The sequence below is a fragment of the Microplitis demolitor genome, chromosome 5, assembly GCF_026212275.2.
Source record: "Microplitis demolitor isolate Queensland-Clemson2020A chromosome 5, iyMicDemo2.1a, whole genome shotgun sequence".
Classification (NCBI taxonomy): domain Eukaryota; kingdom Metazoa; phylum Arthropoda; class Insecta; order Hymenoptera; family Braconidae; genus Microplitis; species Microplitis demolitor.
Window position 1 is genome coordinate 5,678,664 of NC_068549.1, and position 24,198 is coordinate 5,702,861.

The window sequence follows — 24,198 nt, forward strand, 5'->3', positions numbered from 1 at the left end:
ACTTTTTTTCATGTCTTATAAATGAAAAGACATAATTTTTTTTTGAAATTATCTGCTTTGAATTATTAATTTATGACATTAAAAAATGGAAAATTTTATTACGAAAGATTGACTTTAACTACTGTAAATTAGACAAATGAATGAATATTCATGTTCAGAGTGTTGTTTTTAAAAGTAAACAAAGAAAGATATCTCCTTATGTATATGCTTGAATATGTATCGTGACATCACCAGTTATACTTAGCGAGTAATGTAAATTAGAAAAGTGTCGAGCGATTATAAGTTGCGTCACAACCTAGCCATCACGATAGTGAATTATTATCGATCACATCATTGAATATCAATAAGCGCAAATGCCTTTAGAATCTATATTTACTCTATTGAATTGAATTTTCTCAATAACTTCTCAACAAACAACTTAGTCTATTGTCATATTTATTTTCATTACCGAGAAAATAAAAAAATATATGTCTCCAGTAGTGCCCTTTTACTTTATTTTCAACTTATCTTATGATTGCGTAGGAGAAATAGCGAAAAGTCGCCGGCGGACATGAGACCGACAGGTTTGAGGAAAAAATAAAAAAGAGAAATATAAGAAGAAGGGATAAATAACCGTTGAAAGAGTTACTATATGAGCTGCTCGCAACTCGTCAAGTGTTCAGGAAGAGGACACTCAAGCAAGCTCACCCTCTCAATCCTCTTCTACACAACACTCGACATCACGCGTCTGGGAGTGAAAGAGAAAAACAGAAGCAGCTTACCATGAACTGCTCTAATAGTCCATTGTCTAAGACCGCTGCGACAAAACCTCATCTCACAAACCAACTCGTTCTATCCTGCGTTAAGTCTAATTCTCTTCGTCTCTCCTTTCTTATCCTTTTTAACTCTCTTCATATCCTCATAAATCTCAGTGACATTTTTTAGTCTAGTTCTACACTAATTTTATCAAATAAATCGGATTGCCTAAAAAATCTTTTATTTTTTTTTTTTACACAGAAATTTTGTATATTTGGGTTAAAAAAATATTTTGTTTAATTTTTTGTGTTGATGTTCAATACAGAAATCTGTTAATTCAACACAAACCATTTGTGGTATTTTACTTTAACTGATTTTTTATGTTAAATGATTAAAAAATCTGGAATGTAACATCTCTTGTGTTATTCGAAAATTAACACAATATTTGTGTTGTTTAGCTAAACACTCCCGCGCGTTTCTTCATTACTATAACCAAGCAAAGCATTGTAGCAGCATTGTCTGCAAGAAAACTTGGATTATAATTGATTTACAATTAAATATAATCATAGATAACTTTAATATTTTTATGATCAAGTTCAATGATTTTTTATTCTCATTTTACGGGAGGATAATTCATAGCTCCGTTTTAGAAAAATCACCGAAAATCGAACTAATTGTTTGCTAAATTGACTTAAGTTGTACTAAGGTTAGATCAGTATATTTGAGTTGGTTAGGTAATGTGCTTATATTTATTAGTTAATTTTAACACGAAAAGTCTGTTAAATTTACAAAAATTTTCTGTAAAAATAACAGATTTTGTGTTGAATTATTTAACATAAAATTTGTGTTAAAGATCAACACGAACTTCATGTGTTGAATTAACACTAAAATTTGTGTAGACCCCTTGGAACACACGATTTGTGTTTAATTTAACACAAAATTTCTAACTGTGTATTATTATTATTATCATAAATATATAAAGTTACATATTATAGGTATACAAGTGATGCTAACGACAAGACACCAGTATTCGCTCACATGTCACTCATTCTATATGTTTACTCACTATCGCTATGATGTCATTAAAATCAAAGTAACAGTAAAAGTCAGTTTCAAATGCTCAGCTAAAAAAATTAAAAGTACAGTAGTTAGAATAGAAGATGAATGCAGCAGTCGCTAAATAAATATTACATCCACGTATATTTTACGAGCTTTGAAATTTTTTGTGTACTCCGTTCTGATGCGAAAAAACATATCGTATACAATATCATACATGTATATACATCTATATTTGTATAATTTTATTATAGCTTTAAACGGTTGAAAAAAAGACGATGCTAATGGCTGTGAACTTAAAAAAAAAAAGAAAATTTTACATTTTATTCATTTTTACCACTTGACACTTTCGCGACCTCCGGCAATTGACGCTAATTGTCTCGCGTCATTCCACGTTCAACTTATACAAATGAGAGGTTCATATTCATGAGAGTTTTGGAAGTCTCACATTTAATAAATAGTTTATAAATAATATTTAAATACTACGAATTTAAATTAATCGTTCGTATCATTATGGAACAACAAACATGATATTTAATTATACCAAGAGATACGGACGGTGAAATATACATCTATAGACCACGTTGGTTTCAAATTCCCAATTATAACAGAAATTTTCGTAAACTTTACCACAAATATCTGCTTGTTCGATCGCCATGTAATCATCGTTAGCTATCATACGATAATGGGCTCGGAAGAGGAGAGTTCATGCGAGCTAATGCGATAATATGGGGGGTATCTACGCCTCGGAAAAAATTTATCTCGAGTTTATTCCAAGAATCATTGTTATTAATTTCACCCAATTTTTTTGACACTTTAGAGATATAATCCATAATAATAATGACAATGGCAATATTTTGTTCATTATTGATTCAATTTTCTTTGTTACACAAATAGTAGTTCAATGTGATGCAATTATTTTTTATTCCGAAATTGTATATATGTTTATATCATATCATTATCTATGATCCCTTGAACAATTAAACTTATCTATAGTGTTTCGATCTTTGTGCCACTTATTTCTGCAAATGAGACCATAGTTACTTTGTTAAATGAATATTTTTTATTTCGATGTTCCACTTCATTATTTCATAACATTAATTAATAATTTTAATTACACGATAACGATCAATACACTGTTACAAGAGCGGTGTTAAAAATGTACTCAATTTAACACCGTGCGGTTTTAAAATGAAACAACACTGATGTAGGCGGTGTTGACATTACGGTGTTAACATTACGGTGTTAAATCGGTGTGAAAAAAAATCCCACGTATAGGAATTAGAAAAAAAATGTATTACATATAGAATAATATAAGAATTAAATTAATATTATCTGAAGAAAATTGTAATTTTGCTATATATTTATTTAAATAATTATTTACGTCATACGTAATTTATTTAAAAATTACACAATTTTACGCCCACCATTTCAATCACGAGCAATTTAATTAATTAATAAAAACACTGTGGTAACTGTGATCGAGTAAGAAAAAATAATTACAAAGTAAAATAATTTAACACCGGGAATTTTTTTAACATTGGTAAAAAATATTTACACCGGCGGCTGTATTATTTTGACACTGTTTTCGGTGTTAAAATTTAACACCGAGAATTTTAACACCTCTGGACTTACCCCGGTTTTTTTTAAAGTGTATATTTGTTGAATGATTCGAAGTATATTTTAAAACTACAGTAGGACCTCGTTATAAGACTATTAGTTTCTCTCTCAAACTATCGCGATACCTGATTTATAAAAAAGACAGCAATATAGTCTTATAACGAGGGCCGACTGTACACGGAGAAAAAATTATAGTAACTGTTCCTAGTATGTTTATAAAATATCATCCCATACTATTATGGTAATGATTACTTGGGATTATGGAATATAGACCCATACTTTCTGGAAAACTTTCCATAAGTATGGGAAAAATTCCTATCATTATGGTAACAGTTCCCATATCGCATGTGAAAGAATCATGGTAATGATTACCATACTCATAGGAATAGTTCCCATAAGCAAATAGGAACCAATCCTATAACCACATTGTAACGGTTCCTAAGCGTATATAGTAATGGTTACCATAATATTATGGTAATCATTCCCATAATACTATGGTAACTATTCCCATAATATTAAAGTAACCATTACCATAGGTACATAGTAACGATTACCATAATTCCATAGGAACTATTCCGATACCATATGGGAATTATACCCATAATTATAGGAATGATTACCATAATATATATGGGTGCCGTTCCTATAATCAAAATTTCAAAAAAACTAGTTACCATGCAGCATGGGAACCATTCCCATAATATATTGTAATTGTTACCATAATTTTCTCTCCGTGTATATACTATTGCACGTGAGTAATTAAATTCATTTTTTTTTTTGTATATAAACACAGTTTTTGTTCATATCTCGCGAGACTATGGTGTTTATATATTACGATACACATTAGTGCTTTTAACACTCGCCCTAATTCGATACATCACTTTCTCTACAATAAACAAAAATTATATATGAGTCAAACAATCTTTCTTCTGCCGTAAAGAAAAGAAGAAAATATTGCGTAAACGAATTGCTGCAAAATATAGCTTATATACATATAAAATATCGATTTTTACATCATATCGGATCGCGTCATTTAAGCATCTTGTAACCTTATAATAAAAATACATAATATCTCTGTTCCTTATTTATGTGTGTTATTTTTGTCCTCTTTTTTGACTCTCTCGCTCGACTTTCGACCGCACTCCCGAGGTCACTTCTGATTACACACCAAAAAAGGGGACAAAATCTTGTGTTTAAAAATAAGTAATTAAATTTCAAATAAATTGTTATTATATTTTTTTTAAATTTCAATCATTTTTTTTTTTTTTTTATTGATTCAATGTTTGTATAAAAGCACAATTATATTGTTTTAAACAAACTAATAAATTTTAATTATATTTATTTATATGATTGACGTTGATGTTAGATTATTGTCATAAACTAAAAAAGTCATAAATTTTTATAATCTTTGAAATTTTTTCACAAATAAATAATCAATTCTGCAGATGTAATGTATACTAATGTAGTTGAGATCCACTGTTTGGCAGATAACTTATCATTCGACATCCATTACTTCTAAAAAAGTTATTTTTGTATATATTTATAATATATATAGTGAATATGAAAATTAATTTGAATCAATAAAAAAAAAAAAATTCAATTTTGTACCTGACTGATATATGAATTTGAACAGGAAAATGGTCATAAAATAAAGTTAGTATTTGTCACATAAAAATAATTATATTTTTTTTTTGACAAACTCATAGGATAGAAAGAACGTTGATCTTTTACAAGAATCTATTCTTATCGCAGTCACAAACAGGTGTGAGCGTAGAATTTTTTTTGATAATGTCACCCACTGAGAAAAGTAGACCGAAAATCCTTGTACTTTATCAAAGGTGACTCATATATAGTTGAATTAGTATTTGAATTACTCAAGGGCGAATTAATTAAATAATTTTTAAATTATTTTATAGAATAGTGTAATCAATATTTTATGATACAATAAATACTCTGTAAACAAACCGGGGTAAGTCCACGTAGTTTAGGTGTTAAAATTTTCGGTGTTAAAATACCACCGCCGGTGTAAATATTCTTTACCGGTGTTAAAAAAATTTCCAGATTTTCATTAAATTTTTATAATTATTTTTTTGTAATACATTTTTTTTCTAATTTCTATACATAGAATTTTTTTTACACCGATTTAACACCGGCAAATTACACTGCCTAAATGAGTGTTATTCCATTTTAACACCGCGCGGTGTTAAATTGAGTTAATTTTAACACTGCTTTTTTTTACAGTATATAATAAATATTATCAGATATTATATGATCTATGATAGTTTGTCTAACACTAAAAGATTAATAATATTACTAAGGAGGTCGGATCTTAGCTGAAATAGCGAAGTGTGAGTTTTATAAATAAAGATTTAGAACGACTGAAGAATAATGTGGTATATAACTTTCGAACTTGGATTTTATGGCTTAGAAACGAGCAATGATGTCACGGGTTATTTGCAGTTGCCCTCTTAGAAGTATTTAAGAAGAGTCTACAAGACATGACTGCATCTTATTCATTTATTTTAGTATAAACAAATTAAAAATTATACTCATTAATTATAGTCTGCTATGAAGAAATTTAAATAACAAAAATATATGTCCAAGAAAAAAATTATATTCATACATATTCAATTTTCAAAAACGAGACACATTGACTGGCGCCAAGTATGAATTTCTTAATAGCGCATAGAACGCGAGACTACTTTTGCATCTTTTCAAAGTAAACATAATAGATTTTATATATTAGTATTTAATTATCAGCAAACAACAATAGATTTTACATAAATATCCATAAATACTTAGTGTGAATAAATGATTTTTTCTTCAAGGAAGATAAAAATAACTTTCTGCATCCATTATTCGGATTTGAATATTTATCCTTAGCAATGTGCATTGCATCAGTTTTCTTGTGTTCGAACTAAACAAAACGTTTCTAGAAACCAACACACCCACAATAATAAACAAAAATTTGTTTAAATGTTCTTTTAATTGTAGTCATAAGTTTATATATGATAGAAATAGATCATTGGCCTGACAGAAATATCTTCTTTATGTGAGAAAAAAAATCTAATGATAAAAATTAAAGGGATGACTGGTTCGTATTTTCCAGGAGCGCTAACTTTAGTCAATTATTTGGTACACAAAAACCATAAAGTCGAACTGAAACCGTGTGCTTAATAAGTCGATTATATTTCTGCACTTATCTCTGTAAATATATATTTTATTTTTTACAGTTAAACCTTTAAATTTATAAAATAATAGACAACTTATGAAAATTTAGAAAGACTGATTTAACAGTGTGATTAGCGAAAAAAAATTTTCGAATGCAGCAGTATAGAAATTCAAATTTATGCGATGATTTTTAAAAGACACTATAAAATTACAGTATCAAAGCTGCAATTTTAATACTTATGCGTTTGGAAAGCTCGTTTTAACCATTCGTACTGTAGTTTTTCGAGGTTTCTTTCCTGCATGTGAAAAACTGAAATTTTTTTTTTTCTAATTCCATGAGTAGTTTATGAGATATTAAAAAAAAACATAGAAAATCTATTCCCTGGTTAAAAATAGTGATTGAAAAAAATTGAGAAGCGGTCACTTCGTGCAAACTGTATATATATATATATATATAAACAAAAGAATTGAAATTATTGAAAAGAATTTGAATTTCATCATTTTTAATTCTTCTCAATCAATATTTTTAAAAAGGGTTATTTTGTAATTGCGTTTACGATATTTGTGATAATTACATTCTCACGCACACATAAATTCACTCGGACATCATCCTAAAAATAGTTGGAATTTCTACCTAAGACCTCAAAATGTCAAGATCTGACGCGAACGGATTCCGCAAATCAGACTAAATGCAATGCCTTCTTTTTTTTTTTTTTTTTTAATTTTTATAACGGGAAATTAATTATATTTAGGGGATCAAAGAGGGAATGCGCAAAAATACTTCTTTAAAAATAACATTTTTTGCAATTCAAGCGCAAAGCAGAAAATTTCCGAATTTATTGAAAGGGTCAACCGTTTTTTAAAATTATGTAGGACAGAGATCGAAATCATAATTTTATGTTTCCTAAAATAGCAGTATATTGTGTTTAAAAAAATAAATTTGACGAAAGTTGTTGATAATAGTCGTACAGTAAGTGTATAGAATTACCAATCTATTGGGATTATTCTTCAATCTGTAAAAGAAATGCGTCTAGTATACGTCCAACATTAATTTGTACGCAAAAAATTTTTTTTAACTCACAAAAAAAAAAGTTTAATTTAAAATACTACTTATATAATATACTGATAACAGTTATACGGTTAACGAATAGAAGTCTATGCTCAAATACTATTTTATAAAAGCTTTATTTGAAAAAACAAGAACAAATAAAAATTGTTGTAAACGTAATAGAAAATAATTGAAATGGAAAAATTAAATTTATTCGTTCGTAATTTGACATATATTACATTGGGTTCTTTCAAACGTGGAAAATAAAATAAGTCTGCATGTTTCAATGATTCTCAAAGGTAACTAAGATTTATGACTATTTCGATAACGAATAATTTATTGATATAAAAGATTTTATAACATTTACTTCTTCTGAAATACAAATTCGAGTTCATATGTAAGTGGCATTAGCAGATAATTCTTGTATAAATATCCAATTAAACTAAGAAAAAAATTTATTATCTTGTTTGGAATTTTCACAACTTAATTTAGATCTGTCTATTTAAAAATACTTGAAAAAATTATCTGATTTACATGAGAACTCACTGTCGAGAACATTCGTACAATCATACGTGGATCGAATTATTACAAAAAAATTATTTACTGATTTAACAAAAAAATTAAAAGGCATTTAGTCGAATTTCTGATAAATATTTCGTTTATAAAATTAATAAAATCTCTCTATCACACGAGCGAAGAGCCTGAGCCGCTTAACTAAAAGGACCTTTTTTGTAGAAAATAAAATTTCCTACAAAATTCTTATTTGCATTTTTACTGTAAATTTCGTTGTTTAGTAAATATCAACTAAAGACTCAAATTATCATCAAAAAAATGACTCAGAACTAATACGGAAAAAAAAATTAGAGCCGCAGTAAAATTACTATGAGAATTTTTCAAGATCATCAAATTCCCTACGAAATTTCGCGAATAATGAGGGCGAATGGTTAGAGGATTGAAAGAAAATAGTGAGATTCCCTATGCAGTTTAGATGGAAAAATCAAAATAAAAGTACTTAGAAGTAAGATAAAAGGCCACAAAATTTAGGGAATTTTTTTCTTGATGTGTACATCAATATCACGCTGTAGTGAAAAAAAAATGTTCGTTCAAAACGAATTACTCTAATATATACATATATATACATCTCGAAGTAAACATATAAAATCAAATTGTATGATTACATGACGGACAAATGTTGTTCTCGGAGTTAGCAACTGGGAATTAATTTTTGTTTAGGCTATTCGTTGTGATATATTTATGAATTAACCAATGGCTGGATGCCAGATGTGACTAATTTTCATTTTTATATTTTATTTACTTATTTTTAACTTTGCACACTCATAAGAATTTTATTTTTAATTTCTTAAAAAACTTCGAGTATAAGCAATGATAAGGCATAGTAAATAATTCCAAGTGTTTTAAAAATGTGGTAATTTTTTCTAAAAACAATACTGTTCCAATGAAGAATATTTTATCTCAAAATCAATTACATTCAAATGCCTTATGATAAAAAATCGTTAGAATTATAATTGGCGAAAAAACTTTTTTTAAATTTTATTCGCTGATCAAATAATATATTATTAAATTTATTCAACTTTTCGTTTATTTTTATTTGTATTAATTTTTATTTTCAGAAGACCAAAAACACAAAAATAATTTTTCGTCGAACCCATCAAGAATACGATTAGCAATTGAATCAATAGAGATATGATTGCTATAAATCTTGCATAAACTAATACAGCATCGAAAATTTCGTTCACTGTAATACCCGGAAACTTAATCACCTTATATTCGCTCGGAAAAAGACAAATTTTGACTTATCAAAATATATGATTTACTCAAACATCTGGCATTAGTCGAGTTTAAGAAATATTAATAATAATTAAAACACATTGAAGCGAATTAAAAAAATCAATTTTTATATTCACTTATCTAAATAATTGTTTAAAGCATTTATTCAAATACACTTCAATCAATATTGAGTGAAATTTAGTAGAGTTGAATGAACTGCTCGATTGCAATTGGCATAAAGACGTTCTAAAGCTGTTACGAATGTCTATTAATATAATTAAGTTTACATTTTACATTGAATTGAAGTACATATGGTTTTTTCATACCCATTTGCAGAGCAAACGATGAGACTTTACTTGAATTTATTAATGAAACCATCACTAGGCGGCAAGTCGCTAATAAATCTTTTCATAAGTAGAGCTTTGTAATAAAGCGATTAAATTTCCTACAAGATGAATATTTTTCTGTCTTGATCTCTTAGTCATTCAGTTGTTTAACGATATAAGTCTAATAACTATGAATTTAGCTATCGAAAAAAAAACGTCTTGACAAAATTTACGATATATAAAATGTACACTCTCTAGTTTTATATATTATTTTATTACCTATTCTAAAAATGGAAGTTTTCTACTGTAAAAATGACAGATCGTAAAGAAGAAAACTACTTTTTAATCAATTAATATTATAAGTATTTCTGAGGAATCTGAATCATCATGAGCTATTTTATTAAATAAAGAATTAGACAAATTCACAATATGTTGATTTAAACTCTCAGCGCGTTAGTTTAAATTAGTAATGTTTATAATAGACAAATATTCAGTTTTCATTGGAAAGTACCGCCTCTCGCTTACAGATCGTTTTAACTATATGTTTTAAAAAATTTGATGTCAACTTCGCCAAGCAGTCCATTTCACCGTTTTACGACATTTGTAATATAAATAGTAGAGTATATGCTGACAAATAAGAAGTTAAAAGATATGATTTTGCTGAATTTACAAAATTCAATATTGTTTTATTTGACCAAATATAATTTCAGTTCAATAGAAAGATATTTTACAGTTGTTTACTTTTTACTGCTTTCCCTATCAAAAAAGTTCATGGGGGATTGTATGGAAACCCATAGGTATTTATATATGGATTTATGTAAAAGCCCATGAAGGAAACCATGGGTATCTGGATTCCCATTTGGAAAATCCGCATAGAAAACTGTCGGTACCTGGATTCGCATTTTGATATGCCGTAGATTCCCATGAGAAATCGATCTAAAAATCTACATGAAGTTCCATACGATTCTCATATGGATTTAACATGGTGTGGATTTCTATAGGAACCCATATGAGAATCTATATCGGGATCTATACTAGGTTCTAACAAGAAACCAAATGGAAATCCATCCGAAAACGCCATGAGGGAACCCACATACGAATCTAAGCTGAATTCCCATATGGATTTTTTTGATAGGGTTATTATGAACTAGTCTCTTGCCTACGTGGAACTGAGATTAAATTAACTTTAGGTTTTGATTTCATTATAAATTCATCCGGTTCTGAATGGACAAAAATTTTCTGAAAATGTACGAAACTAATTTCTAAGAAGTTACGAAGTATTCGAAAATTTTCTAATATAGTATAGTTCTGAATATGTCAGAACTTTCATTAAAGCTCTAACATGTTCCACAATTTTAAGAATGCTTGTGTTGTACAGTGATTGAGGAGAAATCTGGCACGAGTCTTTGTTGCTTTTCGGAATAGTATTTTAGGAAGCTCTAGAATATTACCGAATATTACATAATATTTTCGAATATTTTAGAATAATCTCATAAAAATGTGGCACGAATCTTGCTTACACGGAGAAATTATTCTCATTTGAAATTTTGTGGTGTCATAATAAAGCCGGGCATGATGGTCACCTAACGTAAATTGAAGTAAAAATGCAAAAATTACTGACCATACTAAAATTTCCAATGCTGACAGTAAATCGTGATACAATGTGAAACATTTGTACATACAATGATTTATATAAACATAAAAAAGACAATTGATTCTTCCTCTATAATTAATTATTTTTTTTTATAGCTCATGATCTAAAAGAAAGTATTACCCATAAACCAGTGAAAATATTATTGAAACCGGTTCAGTAGTTTTTGAGATTACCCGGAACTAACATACTCATAAATTTGTCTTCTTTATAATATAAAATAAGTTAACAGCTTAAATTTATAAAACAGTTCAACATATTTTTAATACACTTGGAATCAACTTATAAACTGTTTTTACGTATGCGTACATCATCATTGTATATGGCGTCATGTATAAGTTAACAAAGAAAAAATTTAAAATAAACATGAGTGAAGCCAAATCTTACACCATGTGATGCTAACGTGTTGTGCATTATTCACATCTCATGTATCTGGAATTTTTCAACTTTATCGCTTTCAATGCCCCTCGAATCGATCGCCACACTTCACTCAATTCGAACTATACTTACACAAAGTTATCATTTCATCTTATTATTCGTGTCTATACCCACATATTTCAGTATTCATCTCAATTACAAAAATTATAATACATCGAATCGGCTGACCTGCTATACTTGCAAAAAAAGTAGAAAATAAGTAGAACAAATTCGCAAATTATTTTTGCTTTTCTTTGTCATTATTTTCTCGTGTAAGCCTTACTGTAGACCAGTACACCGCCCTCTAAAACCAGTTTGACTTGTCGCCCACGCATTTCATGAGAGATGTATAGTGCCACTGAACGTTAATAAGAAAAAGAAATATATTAGAATTTTTAAACATTACGAAGTTAAAAGACACAAAAACCGGTCGGCCCTCCGGCCAAGCCCTCGAACTTTCTGTTGTCTGAAAGCTCAAAGACATATTACCGAATATATGTTTTAGAGCTCAAAGATCTTCAAAAACTTTCCGTCAAAATTGTACATCATTGAATTATTTATAGTAGACAAACAATATAAGAAAGTAAAATAAATACTCGATTACACATCTTTCAAAAAAAAGATCGATATCGACAAGAAAATCTCATAGATTAGAAAAAAATGCATCAATTCTTGTTAATAATTTCAAATAAATAGTGAAGATCTCGTTAACAATTTTAAGTACGATTTATTGCAAAAGTAATTTACCGACTGATAGACCAACTGAAGTCAGCTAAATTCATCACGTAGATCAAAACATCTAATTTCAAAAAGACTTAAATTGTAAGGTTATAAAAGACAGCAAATAGATAAAAAGTTACTAAGCGAAAGTAGAACATAATTAGAAAACTCAAAATTTAACGAGAATTCGAATCTCAATAGATTTTTGTGGTAATTACAAGATTAATTAAAACTGGTTGATTTATTTAGAATATATCATTAAAAAAAAAAATAATTCTTGATCCATGATAACCGCCATAGAAATTTATTACGCTAGATGACTTTGGCGGCTATCCATAGAAGATATTAATCAAAACATAATTAATTAGTATAGCGCCACTAAATTACACATGAATGGGCTCTATTCAAAACTCTGACGTACAGATACACCGAGAACTTTTCCTATACTAGCTGAAGAAGTTGATTTAAATATACAAGTGATATTTTGAATTAATATACTTTAAGTTTTTTGATAATAAAAAAATACTTGCCCGAGTAAAAAAAATCGAACTTTTTTGACTTTGTCAATGAAGCCAAAACCAAGTCAAATTTTACATAAATGGATACTAAGCAAGTCAACATTTAAAAAGAAAAATCAAATGTGAATGAAAAACATATTTGACTTCGATTTGTTTTTGTCTGGTGATTTACTTAGTATCCATTAAATTCGAAAAAACCAACTTGGACTTGATTGTGGCTCAGTTGACTTAAAGTCGGAAAGTCAAATTTAAGTTCTTTTTTAGATCCAGATGACTAATTGATGTCAAAAACTAATCAGCTCTGAATTTCAATAAACTCTTTTAGTTGGTGCATTTAAATAAGTTGATTTTTCAAAAAATACAGTGGAACATTGTTTAAATCATGTCTATATACAAATACAGAGGTTCTCCCGTAAAAAATAATATATAATGTCGTGAACCATAAAAGTCAACATTTGTGATAAATAAAATGACTGTAAAACGAACTGATTACGATAATTTTCCGTTGATTACAAAGGATATTACAGTACTAATTTTTATAAGTAAAATAACTCGTCAGTTCATTAAACTATATTGCTTTAGTACAGTTTTTTTTTTTTTTTTTTTTTTTTTTTTCATGTAATACAAACAGAGGCAAGGGTCAGCAAAAGTTTAATAAGTGAACTTAACGAGATCATGCGCGTGAGCGAATGTGAAAATCGAGGTATATAAGATAATTTGAGATCTTTAGATTGAGTATGCGTGATGGTTCAAACACCGCACTAAGAACTCTACCTGCCCAAGCGTCGAAGTTCCCCGGTGAAAATCATATTGAAATCCTCTTGAGGCAAGAAGCGACTGCATCCTATTTCGGATAAGCTTATAACCAGCGCATACTTTTATACGGTTTATCGATTCACTGCGAGTTTTTTATATTGATTTGCCCAGTTAAGTAGTAAAACGAACTCATTCATCTATGCCGGAGATTAATAACGTTTTAAAGAATTAAAAAAAAAAATTAATTAAACTATTTAAATACACTCGATTTAATCTAATATTCTCTTTCCGCTTGTTCAACTCTTCGTTGTTTTTATTGTCTGCACTTAGTATATATACATCGATATGTATGCCGATGACAGAGGATAGGCCATCAATTTACCCAATACATTATACTTTTACTGGATAGCAATTTGATACTTCTAATCATATCATCCTATTTTTCTGGTAAAATCAAACACTTATATCAACTTTAGCCACCGTTATATAATCTGTCAAAACATTGTTTACTACCCAAACTACTTAATATTTTTGTATTGCTATATTTCTTAAACTAATTGATCGATTCATATGTGATTTGCAGCAATCAAAGAGCTTATGAATATTAAGACAGATTTAACAAAGTTTTAAGGTAAAGTAGTTGGTAGTTTAGAAGTTATGTGACAAAAACTTAAAAAATAGTATATTGTGAGACAAGGAATGAAACGAGACAATTTCAGGTGAAGGCTAAGTTGACATCACCCGAAGTCTGCAATGATGTTTTATCCGGTACCACACAGTATATTGATCATGATACCATCATCGAAACTTCATTCAGTGTCTCTACGGCCAGTCGGAATAAATAAATTTAAGTCCAATGTCGCAAACAAGTGTTAGCAAGTGCGTAAATTGCGAATGCCTTTAGTCAAAGGCAGAAATATGTGTTTCGTCTTTTGGGAAAAACAAATAATGTTTCTATCCGCGAACTAAAAGTATTCGCAATTTCAACTCTGATGATTCCAATAAATTCTAATGCAGGTAATCATGAAAAATATAGTGTGTGACACAGGATGAAACATGATTTCAGAATATGGGTGACGTCAACCAACTTCACCGGGGTCTGAAATCGATTTATTTTATCCCTTGTCACACTATATACTATTTTTAATTTTCCAACACACAGCTGTCAGTTTGGTTGGTTATTAGAATGGCATAAATATTCATAAGTTTATAATAAACAATGAGATTCTGACTAGGATAACATGAAGTCAAAAACTAATTGAGCAGTTATATAATAATGAGTTTCGTTTCTTAGAGAAAGGGCTGATAAATTTCTACCCACTAAAACGCATTGGTCTGAAATCGGATTGTTTCGCCTGGCAAAACAGTCATTAAAATTCGCAACTATAACGCAGATGACAGGAAAAATATTTATAACATTTATTTTTTAAATAACTTAAAAACTAAGTAACCAATCGACTTAAAGATATAATCTGTTCTAAGTTTCGAGGAGTTCCTACGATTGCAGAGGAACATGTGCAACGTTAATTTGTGTCAAAACTATCGTCCGACAAAAAATAGTTCACACACACACACACGCGGGCCGACAGATAGATTGTCACTCAAAAACAGTCAGTAACAAATCATCGGATCTCGAAACATTGACATCTGTTTAAAATTCGAGTTCCGAAAATTGAACCAAAACAATAACTTCCTTTTTTTTTAATTTTCATAAGAGAAAATATAAAATATAACCTTTATAATCATACATAATTCCAAGTAGTAGTATAGTCCTCACTGTTAATAGTTTATTTTCACTATTTTGGTTTTAATAAGTATATATTCAAAATATTAAAAAAAAAAGTTTTTTTTTTTTTAATTGTAGCTACAACTAAAAACTATAATTATATATATTAAAATAAATGACTTAAGCTCTTTATTTCAAAGACTCGTTAAATTGTTCCACCCTCAGTATGAGCGAATTAAAATCATTGAAACGACGAACTTACACTTAAATAATTACAGGAAATGTAAATTTTGTATATGGAGTCTTTTAGACTATAAATAGACATGAAGAATATGATTAAAATAAATTCACAAACTTTTAGTGTGTATACTGTTAAAGTTTGAGCTGTCAAATAATGCTGATGAATAATTTACATCCTGTCAAAACAAAATGAATATTATTTGGTATTTTAATAATCGTATATCATTTACATAATTATAGTCTAAAAGACCTTAATTTTCATGTCCAGAAATAACGACAGTTATTGACTATAATCACCCATATGAAAAAATCATATATCCGGACAAAATTGAATATATATCATATATGAAACATATATTCAGATTTGCTCGGATATATTTTTTTTTCATGGGCATCCAGTACAAATTTAAATCCTAGTTTTTTCAAGTTACAAATTTAGTCGAGTCAACACCAAATATTTTAATAGAATGTTTTTTGGAAATACGTAAACTTACAGTTAGCAATATTAAAAGCATAGATTTTTTTTTTATACAGCTAATTTCGGCTAGAAATTCAAAGTTATCCCTGATTAAACAACTGAATTTAATCGAATTCCAAATTTTAATTCTGTTGTATTCTGTCAAATTCTGCAAAAAGAAATTCAACTGAATTGAAAATTTTAATTTGAATTAAACAGAATAAAACCAATTTAAAAATTTCAAATTCAGTTTAATTTGGATTCAGAACCAGAAATTAGAGAATTATTTTCGAATTAATCAAAATTAAACCGAATAGAATTATTTAAATTCGTTTTAATTTGGAGAAATTCTGGTTTTCGTGCAGAATTAGACAGAATTCATTTTTAAGTTAGGTACCGAATTAACAGAATTTATCTGAATTAAATAGAATTAAAAATTTAATTCAGTTTAATTCGATCGAATTAAGTTGTTTAATCAGGGTTTTTTAATTCTATTTATTGATAATAAAAAAATAGTTTTGACTAATTGTAAAACTGATCAATTACATTTTATATAAAAAAAAATCAAAGAAGTCTATCTAAAATCTAAACAGATACTATATCAGTAAATAAAAAGACAAATATTAATCATTGACAAAATATTCAATCTACTTTTAAATCCCATTCTGATAATAATTATAATTTATTGCAAAAAAAACTCATGGCTTGTAATTTGTAAAATTTGCAAGTGAATGTATCAAAAATCATATTATTGAATAAAAAAAAATATATCATATAATTAAAATTAATTTTATGAATGATTCTAATTTTTTTCACCAAAAATTAGCTGTTACTAATCTTTAAAATTAAAAATACCATTTCTTAAATTAAATATTTTTAAAGCTTATGATATTTGTGTGATTACGACAAAATATTTATCTAAAAGTATCGAATTATTAATATACTATTGGTGACAGATATACTGTTTAGATGATAAAAAAATAGATTTCGATTAAAATTAAATTAAGTGATAAGTGATAAGTTTCTGAGATATACAAATAAAAAACTTTAATCATCAATGATTTTTATTCGGACAATTAAGCCATTAATTATAATTATAAATAAAGATTATATGTATTGTTATCATAAGATATACTAATTGAATCTATAAAAGAGTAAAGAAAAATTTAATTTTATCATGCTGTTTTTATTATTCAGATGTGATGAGTATGATATCAAAAACTTTACATAAACTTTAAAATTGTGAAGCCTATAATTTACAACTCAAATATCTTACGGTTCGCGTTAAGTTTGGCTTCGGCACTGTTTTCATCATCAAAAATTTAAAAAGCCGTAGAAAATAGATAAAAAATTAGTAATAAAAAAAGCATTAAATATTATTTCTTTATTTTTATTATTTCTGAAGAACATATTTTGAGAAACTTCCAAGTGAAAGTTATTGAAAAATATAATTTTTTTTAAGACATCTTATGATTCATTGCTATAAATATTTATATACATCCTATCTTTTTTATAGTCCATAAGGCTTTAAAAAGATTAAATTTTTAGCCAAATCACCCAAGTTGTCCCTGTGATGTAAATTTGAAAAAATTATCAATTATAACTTCGGCTAATTTTTTTTTATTTCTTAAAAAATATTATTTTTATCAGTTACTATGTTTTAAAATTGGAGGAGGGGGGCTGATTGATTTCATTTCTTAAGTTTTTTTTTTTTTTTTGATAAAATTTTCCCTGATTTTACCAACTGTCCTTTTTATTTTTATTTTTACTCTTGAGTTTTTCAAACTGTGCAAAAAAAAAAGTTTTTGCTATAAGTTCAATGAACAGAAATTTTTATTAAATGATTTATTTTCAAGAAATGACTGTGTTCGATAATAACCATATGTGTTGAAAGTAGAAATAAAAGAAACTGAATAATACTAAAATAGATATATCAATAATAATTAAGTGATTTATGAAATTTAATTAGATTTTTAAATGGTAGAATAAAATCATCGTTTATTATCGTCCAGCAAATCTATAAATTATTGACGTCTATCAAACATGTATATATAATTTAATTACTTAGTCGCAAAATCCATATTTTTCACACTTATAACCGCTCTTAATTGCTTTATTTATTATTTATGCAGACGGAAAGCTTCAATTATTTTTATCTAGAAAAATATCCGACCATTTAAAAAAATCACAACCTTTTGTTGAGTTTCGGAAAAAAACTGAAAAACTCTGTAAATATCCATGTGGAAAAATATTTCGCTCTTAGAGACACTATGACTAATCAAAACAATTTTTTTTTTTTCTCAATCTTCGATTCTTTACATCGCGTCACTGATTCTAAAAGAACATATTTTTATGCGCCCTTTTGGCTTTAGATTTTTCTATAACAAAAGGGGAGTATTTTTTTTTTTTTGTTATGTCGCCAATCATTTTGTAGACAAACTCAAAATTTTGAAGCTAAAAATTAGAAAAAAATAAAATTTTTAAAGTGAAAAGGGCGTATAAAAATATAAGCGCTTTCGGAATTAGTAACGCGATATCTTTTATAAATTTAATATTTGTCATTAATTTTTTTTATCAATCCACCGACTACAAAAATAATTTTAAAAATCTCACTTCTTATACCGCATGAATATTTTCCAGACCAAAATAGGTGAGCCTTATTTCTACTTTTGCATAATTATTCTTTATCGATATAAAAAACAATTCATTTCTATAGCTTCTGAATCATTTGTATTGCTCTGTATGTAATTTATATATGTATGTATAGGCTTATAAATATATATTTACATGAATTAAATATGACCTATAATATAATAATAATAATGATAATTCAAGATAAGGTGAATCAATAGGATGTAATAAAAAGTTAATCAAAATATATAAATTAACCGTAACAAATTGAAATCCCACCATATTAAATTAAACTTAATTAATATCGCTTCATTATTTCTTACTGATTCATATCAATGCTTCCTTTTTAAGAGTTAAAATTTTACTCTGAAAATATTTATTATTAAAATAAAAAACATTTCAACTGTAATAAATCGATAAGTTTTTTTCAGTAAAATATAAATGAACTTATTTTATTATTATATGTAAATATATAGACTTGTATTTTTGCAGAAACCGATTGTCAATTTTCATAAAGTTACGAACTATATTTTTATGTCAAACAGATTTAATTCAAAATAAAAATAGTTTTTTATTAAAACCAATCGCAAAATATGGTACCAATTAATGATACTGAGATAAGCCGGCGTCTAATATGTTTTTGATTTTTTTTAACACGATCGATTATAAAAAAAAAACATCTATAGCTTTCTTAATTTTCGATATGTTCATATTTTCAGTTTTTTTTTTCTTTGTAATTAATTTAATCTAATTTCAGGAATTAGTGCAACTGTAGCAGATAAGAGACAATTCATAAATTTTAAATAAATAAATTAATGAAATTAAAAAAAAGTGCGTTCTAATGTTTCAATCATCTAAGTACACATTTTTTCATTTTTATTTTACTTACATTTCATTTATCTACTCTTTAATTTAAAAAATAGCCAATTGTCGTCTACATTCACACTCATACTTCAGGATCATATCAATGAATATAAATCAGAATACTAAATTCATGTGCATTCAAATCTATAAAAATAATTTAATCTTTGTCGATAAGACTGCATTCATAGAACACAATATTAAATAATATAGTGAACGATAATACTACTAGCTTTAATAATAGTAACTTTGTAAAACAGTTTATATTAATTTTCAAATTTTTTTCAACAATTATTACTATTAGTAATATGAGAAATAGTGTGTTGGAGGAAAAACTACACAGAAAAAAAGCATTTCTTGGCGCAAATAATTTTTACTTTCTTTGAGAAAATTTTTACTCGCACACAAGAGTTTTCTCAGGTCTAGAAATTCTGGCGCAAGAAATTTTTTCTAGTCCTAAGAAAATTTTTGTTTTCATTTCATAATGAAAAATTATTTTCGCGCCAAGAAATCTTTTTTTCTATGTAGTATATTATACTGTCTTGATAATTTTTCATTTTCTTGACAATTAATGTTTAATAATTCAAGTAATCATTTAAAACTGTAGTTAATTTGTGTCTTTGAACCAGTATGAATTCAGTTTAATAATTAAAATTTTTACTACACCGCGAAAAATATCTTTTCGAATCATTGTATATTTTTACCACCAGAAATTATGCTAAAAATTTTCAATCTAATATATTTTTGCCGCAAAAATTTGACGATTTCATTCAAAATAATTTTCTTAGTCGAAGAAACCCAAATTTATTTCAAGATATCATATTTTTTTTCTTGCAGTAGTGTAAGAAAATTTCGATTTTCTCTATCAAGAAGATGGTTCTTCGCGTCAGATATGAAATTAATAATGCAGTAGTTTAACCGATCTATTACTCGAAAAAATATTGTTTTCACAAAATTTATTTTTTTCTCAGTGTTACTTTAATTTATGTACATAGATATATATGTTAATTATCAATTCTTGTCTTTCCAGTTTTTGACTAAGTCGGGAAATTGAAACGTACAAAAATCGTCAATAAACGTTAACTATAATACCTTCTATCCAAGAAACTTTGAACTTATTCCTATTATATACAAAAAAATGGGTACGAATCCTAATAATTTTAACATGATAGTAATACTTTTCTCGATCATCCCACGCAATTTATTATCAATATTTTATCTATTAAAAAAAATATCAACACAACTAAATAAACCAAGCAATATCGTTCGAAGAGAATTCTCAGAAAACGGTCTGGCGACTTTAGTGCCAACGTTTCGGCCTATTTCTGCTCTTCTTACATCGTCAAGATCAAATCACATCATGTCAGTGATTATTCTTTCTTCAATTTACTGTTATACCTAATTTCGCCTAATTTAACATAAATAAATTTTCTCAAATTTATCATAAAACAATTTTCCATTAAAATCAGTCCGTAATTTACTATACTAATTATCGCCCAAAAATATTAAAAAAAAAATTTGAATAAAAAAAATGTCCGACCAACTATCGATACTTTTGCGATTATATGTTACTACAGGACCTCGTTATAAGGCTATTAGTTTCTCTCTTAAACTATCACGATACCGGTTTAAAAAAGACAGCAAATAGTCTTATAACGAGGTCCGACTGTATTATATGTAATAAAAATAATCTCACCTCAAAACTATTCACGATCCCAACATTCAGAAGTAATAATTGTAGCAGCAAAATTGCCACGATGGCAGTCTTGATTAACACCATATCGTCTTATGAATAAAAATAAGAGCGGTAAATACTCTATTTTTAGTGTAAATTTAAAAATTTAACTCTAAAATCTCATCAGTAATCACGATTACGAGCCATTACCGATTATTCTAATCAAAAGGAATGAGAACCATAATTATCATCACTACGTGTAAAATAATTTGCCTATCCGAGCGTATGTAAAAAAAGAAACTAAGTTAAAACGATAACGATTATTCTTCAATAGTCACAGTAAAAATTTAAGTGAACGATTAAAACCGCAACATACGCACCGTACCGGCGTTCGGTAGCGTCTGAGAGACCGTACGCGCCGACAAGATAAAACTTTTTCAAAAGCCCGGGTGGTTTGACCCCCTCTTACACCCGCAATTGTGGCCTCGGAATACATATCTCACTCACACTTACAAATATTAAAGTTATATTCTCTTGCTTCATCAGCCAGCGAGTCAATTCCCGTCTACTCGCGGACTTTCGTCCCCACCATATCGCTACAAGCGTTAAAAGAGAGTGTATGACTCTTACTCTTTTCCCTACCATCGTCATGCTTCATCTTCTGCGCACTCGCTCCTGCAAGTACAGATGGAACAGGGCATTGCAGCTGCATACCATCTCGTAAGTTTTATTTGGTCCAGGGTAATATTAATCCTGATGCTAAAAAAAAACTGTTTATTATTAATAATTATTACTCAATCATTTTTAATTATTAATTACTGTTGAGTATGTTAATAACAAATCAAGATAAAACCGTAATAGACATATGTGATATGCGAATCTGGGCTTTTAACATTAAAATTTTAAATTTATATTACTGACATATTTTTAGTTATTCATTAAAAGTTAAAAGATAAGAAACATAACTAGGTCTTTCTTTTTTTATGAATATTATTGGTTTATAAAAAGTCGATAAAATATGATTATTATTAATATCGACCATTATTTATCATTGAGCCCACGAGCTTATATAAATTATATATATTTCAAAGATGGAAGTAATAATGACATATAATTTGCAAACGCGATAATGAGATTGAGAATTAAGACATTATTTTCAACGAAAATAACATAAATCAAAATTTTAAAGGTTGTTTTAAGTAAAAATGACACGCAATCTTCATCATTAACTGACAGCGATTCTGCACTTTATCAGTTATTAGTGATCAATATATGGATATATTTCCTATATTACCATAGTTCTATCAAAAGCATGGAATTTTTTTCCTAGAAAGATTTCGCTTGGATCTTATTGTAAATATCCAAAGATCTATACAATTGATTGATTAAAAAAAAGCCTTTAGTAACATTGTATTTTTAACTTCCGGCTATGGAAAATGAAAATTTCCGAAAAAAGGGAAGTTATTGGTTTCGATCCGATTTTCGAAAATCGAGTTTTCATCAGATCTCGACGTTTTGAGGCCCTAGGAAGCTATTCTAATAATTTCCGGATGGACGCCCGCGCATGCGTGTGTGTAAACTACGAAAGGTCTGATTAGAACTTAAACCTGATTAGATTTTTGAGTCGATCGGTCGAGTAGACTACAGATTATACGAAAAATAAAAATTTTAAAAACTCTCTGAGCCCGAAAGTATACCAATAATATTTTCGAGCTCACCGTGCTTAAAAACAGTGGGAAGTTTTGGGGTTGGCCCATAGGGTCAGACGTGTTTTAGATTTTTTTTCTATTAGAAAATATACTTTCCGAAATTTTTAATTTAATATATTTATGGTGTAAGAATTCATAGATTTGAATCAAATAATTTCCTAAAAGAAAGAAATATGAGTTTAGTTAAATATGTAAACTGAACTTCTTTTTTTTTTCAACTTCTCGTTATGAAAATTTAAAATAATCGAATTTTCATCAAAATTCTATTTTCGAGCAGATATCCGTATGTGTAAACTATTTTTAGTCGTACAAAATCTTTGAATTGAATCAACTAATTTGAACGTAGTTATGGCGGCAATTGTAAGGGCTTACCAGATATTTAAATATAATTATATACAACTCTTATTATATTTTTATAGTCAGATTCAATAATATTTTAATTCTGATCGTACTTGAGGATAACTTATAACTTTGTTTTTCTGAAAAATAACAAATAATCAAACTAATTATTTACTAAAGTCACAAAAGTTGTAAATTAATCATTAAAAAATATTACCATCACTTATTTTTAATGGATATTTTTTAAAGCTATATTTATTATGAAGTATCTTCGATTTATTTTAATTTACAGCTATAAATGTAAATTAAAATGAGTCGAAGAAACTTAATATAATTATATGATGAGACTATGCCCACACACTGCCTGCATTCATTTAGGGACATAGACAAGCTCCACTTTAGATCATTGCAATCATCAATACAACAAACGATCATTAAACTCAACAGTACCACAAAGACAATTATAAAGATGATGCAATATTGATTTATTCTTGGCGCCGTTTGTTCTCAATGTAAATAATGTCATTTTCTATGCCTTTTAAATAATTAATATTATTAATTAAATAAAAGACTACTTTATTGAGTTTCCAATAAACAAACTATTGAACTCATAATTTTGCAAACAATAATTTAAATTTATCACTTCGATTAAAATTTGAGATCAGTAATTTTTTAACAGCGTCCGATAAAATTTTTAAATGTTGCCAAGGAAAAAAAATCGTATATATTAGGAATAATTCATTTGCATATATAA

The 24,198-nt window shown here is 27.7% G+C and overlaps 1 protein-coding gene across 16 annotated transcripts in view; it reads right to left on the bottom strand.

Annotated features, from left to right (window-relative positions):
- Nucleotides 1–21,813, bottom strand: part of LOC103575973 (basement membrane-specific heparan sulfate proteoglycan core protein) — a 105,005-nt gene extending 83,192 nt beyond the window's left edge. For 8 of the 16 annotated variants that reach the window (XM_014445086.2, XM_014445075.2, XM_014445084.2 and 5 more), the window contains exon 1: nucleotides 21,418–21,813. In XM_014445086.2, the coding sequence (XP_014300572.1) occupies nucleotides 21,418–21,501 (84 nt within the window). In that variant the 5' untranslated portion in view covers nucleotides 21,502–21,813. The remainder of the gene's footprint in view (nucleotides 1–21,417) is intronic. The other 8 variants (XM_014445094.2, XM_053739082.1, XM_014445092.2 and 5 more) reach the window with 1 other exon arrangement.
- Nucleotides 21,814–24,198: the final 2,385 nt, after the last annotated feature.